The sequence below is a fragment of the Triticum dicoccoides genome, unplaced genomic scaffold, assembly GCF_002162155.2.
Source record: "Triticum dicoccoides isolate Atlit2015 ecotype Zavitan unplaced genomic scaffold, WEW_v2.0 scaffold90037, whole genome shotgun sequence".
In the NCBI taxonomy this organism is placed as follows: Eukaryota; Viridiplantae; Streptophyta; class Magnoliopsida; order Poales; family Poaceae; genus Triticum; species Triticum dicoccoides.
Window position 1 is genome coordinate 35,505 of NW_021308802.1, and position 8,451 is coordinate 43,955.

At 45.8% G+C, this 8,451-nt stretch overlaps 1 protein-coding gene across 1 annotated transcript; it reads left to right on the top strand.

Annotated features, from left to right (window-relative positions):
• The first annotated feature begins 5,464 nt into the window (after nt 1–5,464).
• Nucleotides 5,465–8,040, top strand: LOC119348365 (chaperone protein dnaJ C76, chloroplastic-like). The gene is made up of 9 exons (XM_037616531.1): nt 5,465–5,734; nt 5,977–6,105; nt 6,196–6,325; nt 6,404–6,524; nt 6,714–6,795; nt 7,021–7,071; nt 7,276–7,314; nt 7,451–7,547; nt 7,762–8,040. The coding sequence occupies exons 1-9, from the start codon at nt 5,465–5,467 to the stop codon at nt 7,890–7,892; spliced, it is 1,050 nt and encodes a 349-aa protein (XP_037472428.1). The 3' UTR covers nt 7,893–8,040.
• Nucleotides 8,041–8,451: the final 411 nt, after the last annotated feature.

Sequence of the window (8,451 nt, forward strand, 5' to 3'; positions counted from 1 at the left end):
GGAAGCGGTTTGTGGATCATCAGTATCTATGGGACTCCAATTCCCACAGGAACAGCTGACCAGGTTAACTCCTATCTTCGCGAGGCTGCTATCTCCATTGCTTAGGTTCCGGGACTGTCATCGCGTCGCTCCTCTCCGTGCGAGAAAATCTGGCCAAGACAATAGCCAGGGACAAGCCAGTGAGTACTTTGAATGTACTCGCAAACATTATGAACACAGGTATAATATAACAATGACGTGCTGAAAATATTTTATGCTCATGACGCCAGTCACAAAAGATAAATAACCCTCTGATGCGTGCAAACAAGTTATTTATAAAAAATGCAATAACATAATGCATTAAAATTTATGAAATAAATAACAAGCAATGCCACAGTCGGGCGTCTTAGCGACACCGCATAAAGGGCTTTAAAAGAAATGCCACAGTCGGGTGTCTGAGCGACACCACATAAAGGGCTTTAAAAGAAATGCCACAGTCGGGCGTCTGAGCGACACCACATAAAGGGCTTTAAAAGAAATGCCACAGTCGGGCGTCTGAGCGACACTACATAAAGGGCTTTAAAAGAAATACCACAGTCGGGCGTCTGAGCGACACCACATAAAGGGCTTTAAAATAAACAATCATAGTGAATATCCCGGAGGTAGAACCATCCCAGAGATACTCGATAATGACAATAATATTACGGGTTAGTCAATAATAATAATAATAATCATAATTATCACAAGTCACAATTAGTAATTCCCGTTCTGGTTTAACAGTTTCACCTCCGAAGACCGACACTAAGACCGACACTTGACCCATCCCAAACTGTAGTCCTTAACCATGGACACGGCTATTCGAATAGGTTTTAATCTCTGCAGAGGGTGTACTCTTTACCCACGAGTAACGGATTCCTTTAGTCCATCGGGACTAATTCCGCTTACGGTCTTTTAAATGAAAACACACCTGACTTGCACACACCAGCTTAACTCACTCGTGTCTGGAATCACCCACGACACTTGTCAAGCAAACTCTAAGTGGGGAGGCTACAACCTTGCGTAGCGAGGGATCACATTTATATCGCGCGCACTAAGGGGGTGGCCTCCCCTCTCTGTCCCAACCGGAAACACCCATGCCCCCTGACCGGATGACTGGCTTTAATCCATGGCCATGTACCCTCATCCCGGCCCCTCTGTACGGTGTGTGCTGGAAAGGGGTTGACAAATTACTAAACCGTACCCTACCTGTGGCAGGGACAAGTGGTAGCACGAAACAAGTGTGGGGGTTGCTGGAACAAGACTCGATCTACGGTCGACTCAGGAGGCTTATAGTTTCCTGCATAACATGTATAACAATACACTTCACCCAATCCAATCAACACTCATTATATCTTACTATGCCATACCGGACATACCCGTCCCGACGGAGACCGGCGACAAGCTCACGCCTACCCAAGGCAGAGGCTTTCCCGGATTCCTTTCCGGCATGCTTGCAAGATACATGAGGATGATTACCATCACAAGTATACTCATTTCCAACAGCATGGAAATCACCAATATGCATCCATGCAAATGATCATATCACATGAAATAACAAGTCCTTCGAAATGAGGTGGTGTTATAAACGTGTCAACGAACACACCAAAAATATTATGCCGGGGTTCAGAATGCTTGCCTTCAATGTGTGGAAAGGCAGGGTGCACTCCAAAACTTGAAACATTTCTCCTCTCTTCAAAAATCCTATTTTAGCAATATAAAGAATTAACACACAAAACAAAAACAGCACCAAAAGTTGTTCTGAATTTTTTTTCAAATAAATCTTAAAATAAACTAGGTGAAATTTGAGAGAGGTAGGAAAAAGAATTAATTCTTTTGGAGTTATGTTTAAAAAGATAGAGCCAGTCAAAGATTTGGTCAAAATCTGTTTTTAATAATAAAACAGAAAAGAAAACGTTTTGGAGGGGAATACGCTTTCGAAGCGGGGGAAACGTACTTGGGCTTTTACGCTTTCACTTAAACACGCGTGGCGGAGGAGTGGGTCACTGACAGTGGGTCCACGGGGTCCACTAGTCAGGTTTGACTGTTCTTTCTCCCTCTCCTTCCTCTGTCCCGAGCGGAGGCGGAGCTCCGGCGATCGTCGCCGGCGACTGGCGGCTCCTCGCGGGGCCCCGAGGGCGGGGATGGATCCGCCACTACAGGGCAGTCCTCCCGGTGGTCGTCAGGTAGGTGGGGACGGTGGGAGCTGCCGGCGGCGAGCTTCGCGGCAGAGGAGGCTTCGGTGGCGAAGTGGTTTTGTGGCGGCGATGGCCCCCGATCAAAATCAAGTAGGGGGTTGGGTTCCTGGAAGGGAGTAGGTGTTCTTGGCGAAGAGCAATGGGAGGGAGAGGCCCTGGTGGCGTTGGGAGAGCTGGGGCCATGGCGGCGGTCGCTGCTGCCGGAAGTGGGGAAGATGACCTCCCTGGGTCGAATGCGATCTAGGGGAGTGCCATTGGGGGTGGCCTGAGGTTTCCTGCGTGCTCGGGGAAGCTCGGGGGGCTCCTTTTATAACTCGTCGAGGTCGGTTCCGTGGCGGCGGATGAGGATGCCGGCGAACCGCCTCTCTGTAGCTTGCAGGGCAACGTGGCGTGGCTGGGGATGACGGCAGGAGCTAGCGGGCGAGTGGGCACTGCTCCAGGGGCGAGCTGGCGAGCGGGGGAGGCTCGGACAGCGCCGACATGAGCAGGGGCTGTCGGGCGACCGCGGCGGCTAGCTCTTGGCCTGCCGGGGCGTGGCGAGGGGCGGCTTGGCGTGTTGCGGTGAGAAGGGGAGCGCTTGGCGGGGTGCTGCAGAGCGGGCCAAAACCGTGGGGGCCAGCGTGTCGGCTCGGCGCATGTGCGTGCCAAACGCACGCTCTGCTCGCGCTCTGGGCGTGCACGGGACGTGCTCGACGTAATGCCAGAGCATGCTACAGAGCTTGGGTGAGGCTGGCATTTGGCAGATCTAGGATAGGAGTAACGGGGAGTCTAGTGGACATGCTTGTTTGATCAGAGGTGCAAGTTCACAGTGTAAACTTGAAATCATGCTAAATCTGGACATGCACATAGGGTGTTTGAAAAAATGCCAAAGGCATCTAGGCAATTCTTGGAGTGTCCCTAATCTTCAGATCAAGGTCTCTGTGGATGAAAGAGGGAGTGGTGAAGTTAGTTTGCATAAAGGAGAAACTTGCTAGTGCAAGTTTTGCAAAACTTCAATTCTGGACAGAAAGAAAATGGCATTGTTGCAAGCACTTGGAATCATCCAATGGGTCCACTCTCCTGGACTTAAGGGTTTAACACGGAGGACTACAAGTAGGAGAAAGAATATATGGCCGAGGAGTAAGAAATAATATGGATGCTGTACAATCCATCATGTTGGACGAGAATGAAGATGAGGTTGTTACACTCAAAATTTTCAAAGAACATAAATGGGTTTTTCCACAACGTGGAATAATATGCTCCTACTGACATCCCATAATTTTGGTGGAAGCTAGAAACAAATATTTTAAAGGGTTGTAGTGCAAAATTGCTCTCTGGACCAGAGAAGAAAATAGGGTGTAGAGCTCAAAATATTTCAAGAATAAAAGATATTTTTGTATAAAAGTGATTTAAAAACATCACATGACATCTCCAAATTTTGGTTGGATTTTTAGATAAATATATCAAATGGTTGTAGTTCAAATATGGCCATATAACCTTGAAAAACCATTTTTTTCAAGAAAATAAAGATCAAGCAAATTAATTATGTAATTAGTTCTACTAAATAAAGAAAAGTTTTTCTTGAGAGGTTAAACAAGTCCAACAACATATTTGAAAGGTTTTCTCTATGGGGAAACTCCATAATAGCAAGGGAGAAAAAGTTTCAAAAATCAAAAGGGAGCCCAGAAAATAAAAGTTATAATTTCCTGGCAAAATTTTAATTAATTAAACAAGGTCAAATTTTTTTGGGATGTCACACCGGGGAGGTCGATCTCACATGGCTTCACGCAACCGTAGTCATCCTTGCTTGTTTGACGTGTTCGCCTGCTACTTCCATGTAGTAGAAATGCTGAACCCTTTGAGCGCCAAACATTTTGACAATTCTGCGCCAATCAACTGCAAGTTTGCAACGTTTCACCAACTGACTGCAGCCTTCACCGTTTCATTTGAACAAGGCCCGTTGGATGGATATAAACCTCTTGATTTGCTACTGTAGTTCTCAAGCTACTGAAAATTGATTTTGTGTGTGCCGATTTCTATAGAGATGAGTGCAATCTTGGGCTCGAGACGTGACAGGGCGCGGCCGTGTCCCCTGGCAAGGCGTGTCAAACTGTTCCGTGATTGTGGTGTTGTTGCTTCGAGAAAAAGAATTGACCGGTTTTATGTCAGTGTCGTCTCATTGATCATGTCGTTGTGGAGACTCCACCCCCGATCGTTGGGGGCCCCGTTCTTCGGGGGTGAAAATACATGCCTGTCTTGCTGGATCGAACGATGTTGGTGTTTTTGAAGCCACATCCGGTTGCCACACTTAGCAGAAGAGTTAGCCGCAGATGGCTTTGGGTGCATCCGGTAAGGCGAGCGACACTAACTTGGGGTGCAGTGGTTTGCTATGTTTTTCGGAGTTGGAGCACCTCCCCCACCCGCATTGATTATGGCTTCTCTTCGACATCGAGTAGACGGTAGTTTTTTGTGCCTTTTTTGACAGTTGTGTCCGCCCAGCGACACTTTATTAGCTGGGTAGTGTGGCCGCAAAGTAGTTGATTTTCCTCGGGCTTACTCAATTAATCGAGTTTTCTGAGGTTTTTGGTCCGATTTTTCTCATAAACTAGACCGGTTTCTTTCTTCCAGTGGAAATACTAGAAACCCATGCCATCTTGACGATGTTCACCAAAAACAATTTCGCATTGGGCACATATGGTCATATCGTGTTACGGAAATTGCGACCAGTCTCCCCGTGTCAAATTGGGACGCCGTCATGCCATGTTGTCCGCCAATCTCCTTCTCTTTTCCTCCAAATTCAGTGCACTAAGTTTCACCCCAAAGTATGGTTGTTCCAAAGCTTTACCATTTTTACAGAAATTCAAAGAAAGAACAAGCTCATGTACACCCAATAAGATCTTCTAACACCTAGATAGACACCTATGGAATTGGAACGTGAAAAATAAGTCAATATTTTTTTTATAACCACGTCTCTTTGCTCTGAAAGGTCTTGATAGAAAAATATCCTATGAATGAATTTAAAGTCTACAAAACTGCTTTCCAAATTCTTCAATCGGAAGGAGGCACTAGATACCAAAAGATGATATTATGACAATACAAGTTTCTGCAGGGACCCTCGCGCAAAAGAGCCTCTGTTAAGCACTTAAGTCTGAGCTCTGACTGAAGCAGAGCTAACACGCAAGAAGAGATCGGCAAGAAAACCCAACTCTGTTGCCGCCTTCTCCGGTTCTCCTCCGTCGTCTCCGGCCGGCATTGTCCTCTCGCACCACTCAATGGCTCCTCCTCTGCACTCGCCGGCGCTGATCTCCACCACCTCGCCCTTAACGCTCCGCATCGTTTCGCCCGTGCCGTCTTCGCCCTGGTGCCGCCGCGCTCGGCCGTTGGCCTCCGCTGGGCTGGGGGGAGCCGCGCGCAGAGACCGGCGCCGGAGGCGGAGCACGCGGGGGCGGAGGGGCATGAGGATCTGCGCCTACACGGCCGAAGCTGAACACGGGAGTTCGGAGGAGGACGTGGCCGACGATTTCTACTCTGTTCTTGGCGTCGTAAGTGCTCTGAAACAATCCTTACTAATTCTGCAAGTACGTATGTTTTTTTTTAGAATGGAAAATTGAGTGGCTAATCTCAGATCAAAGAAATGTCCATTTTAAATCATAGTATTAACTAGAACTCCCCAAATCAGGGTTGGAAATTATGCTTGCTACTGTATTTCTGAATAAGTCGTTGTTTGTGGACAATGGGTTTGCTGCTGACATGTGACACCTGATTCTGATTGTTGTACCACCAGATGCCAGATGCAACCTCTGAGGAAATCAAGAAGGCATATTACAGTTGCATGAAAACGTGCCACCCGGACCTCAGTGGAGGCCATCCTGATGTGACCAACTTCTCCATGTTCATCAACGAGGTTTACACGGTAGGATCCTTCGGTACTAGGTTCTGTGTTGCTTCATTGAGATGGTCTCTGTTCACAAAGCTAACAAGAGGTGGGTGATTCGAAGAGCAGGTGCTGAGCGATCCGGTGCAGCGTGCGGTGTATGATGAGATCCATGGGTACACGGCAACAGCGACAAACCCTTTCGTTGATGACAGTGCAGTCAAGAACCACGTGTTCGTCGATGAGTTTACCTGCATAGGTATTGATAATTTTTCCATAAGAAGTTTGGTTCTTCGTAAGGGAGTCAGTGTATTTTATCTTGTGCACGTCGTTTCAGGATGCAGAATTTGCGCCAACGTGTGCCCCAGTGTCTTTGAAATTGAGGAAGACTTTGGGAGGGCAAGAGTCTGCTCCCAGAGGGGTAGCCCGGACCTCATTCAGGATGCCATTGATAGTTGGTGAGAATACAAAGGCCACCATAATATTTATTTCGAGTGTATGGCCTGCCAATTATCCCCATCACTATATCCAATTCCTTGCAAGATTTTCAGATTTCAGATTTTATTTTACACTTCCATTAATCATTATATTATATAGTGCACATGTTAAAGTTGTTGCACTGAACTGTCTCATATTTCCATTTCCAGCCCAGTTGACTGTATTCGCTGGACTTCTGCTGCACAACTTTCACTCCTTGAGAGTGAAACTCGAAGAATAGAAAGGGTCAATGTAAGACGACTTTCTTTCAGACATATAGTTCTACATCTCTATATGATCATATAAGCTATTGGTTACTTATGAGGACCTTGTAGTTCATTTTGGTTGCAAAATGTGTATTATTCTCAGACCTCTAAATAAAAGTATACACAAGAAAATTCCTGTGTTTACTCTGGTTTATTAATTTAGATAATTTGTAGTTTCAGCATTATAATTCTGCTTTCCAATTTTGGGCAGGATGGGCTAATGAATGCTGGGATGGGAGTTTCAGTCAATGTGTTTCGAATGGTAATAGTCGCTTCATTCATGTGATTTTATTTTCTTATCTAATTTACTCTCTAAGCATGCTCCCAGAATTATGTATTTCTTCTCAGTGTTGATAGGCTTTTGGCTACAATAGTACAAAATGCAGTTCATTTCTGTTCAAATTCATGTGTCTGTTGATATTGCCTGCCGTAATATGCTGTTATTAAGATACTTCTTATTTGGCAGGCAAGTGCGAGTTGGGAAAAGCGACAAGCAAAAGTCTTGGTATAATCCTTCCCAGTTTGTTCATCTGTATAATGCCATATTCCCTCGAGAATTTCATGATTGTTTCCCAATGTCATATATTCGACCAGAACTGAAGATATGTAAAACAAGTATGTAAATCTATCTCCTTTTACAGGAAAAAATCAGAACACGGATGATGAACCAAAATAATTCAGACACGACTAGCCCTTGGAGTGATATCTGGGGATCTCCAGCGCGATACCAAAACACTGGTGATGCTTCTGCAAATAACATATCTCAATAAAATCCTTCCTATTAAAAAGAATATCTTATAGCAATACCTGTTTAGTTGGTACCATAATGAATTTGCATCACTTTCCTATGAAGCCGATAGAACAATATTGACTCAAAACAAATGTGTTCTCTTACTGTCTGTTCATTCCCATATGGTTGTATTACGGAATCTGATTAATCAAAATCAAACAGAAGAAGAAGAAGCATCAGAGAGAGCGAACAAAGCGGCGGCAGCTGCTAGGCAATGGAGAGAATACTCAAGGAAAGGTGCCGACAGGCCTCCGAGATACAAACTTACAGACGCAGTAGGCAACAAAGAGTAGCAACAGAACAGAGGAATTTTCTTCTTGATTCCTGCTGATACCATTTGATCACATTTAGCTACCTGTATATAGCCTAATAGCGCGTAGAGATACATGACCAAGAAGATGTAGCTCCCTCTTTCTTGTGCCAAGATTCTCATTTTTCATCTGTAAATGACGATGTAGCACGTAAGCGCACCTTGGGTTTCATCAATCGTGGAAATCACTCCGGGACCCCAAAACAGTGAGTAATAGTCCACGAAACGGGCCAGAATCGGCCAAAACTGCGAGTGTTGATCACCGACACTTAAGCGCACCTTGGGGTTCGTCAATCATGAAAATCACTCCGGGACCCCAAAACAGTGAGTAATAGTCCATGAAACGGGCCAGAATCGGCCAAAACTGTTAGTGTTGATGACCGGCACGTAAGCGCACCTTGGGGTTCGTCGATCGTGGAAATCACTCCGGGACCCCAAAACAGTGAGTAATAGGCCACGGACGCGCCATAATCGGCCAAAACTGCGAGTGTTGATGACCGACACGTAAGCGCATCTTGGGGTTCGTCAATCGTGGAAATCAC

What these genes read in the sequence shown, in the direction of transcription:
- LOC119348365 (XM_037616531.1), top strand. Translation starts at nt 5,465, where the DNA reads ATGGCTCCTCCTCTGCACTCGCCGGCGCTGATCTCCACCACCTCGCCC. An exon ending in CAGTCAATGTGTTTCGAATG is followed by an intron (nt 7,072 to 7,275) that starts GTAATAGTCGCT and finishes CTTATTTGGCAG; the next exon opens with GCAAGTGCGAGTTGGGAAAA. An exon ending in AGCGCGATACCAAAACACTG is followed by an intron (nt 7,548 to 7,761) that starts GTGATGCTTCTG and finishes AAAATCAAACAG; the next exon opens with AAGAAGAAGAAGCATCAGAG.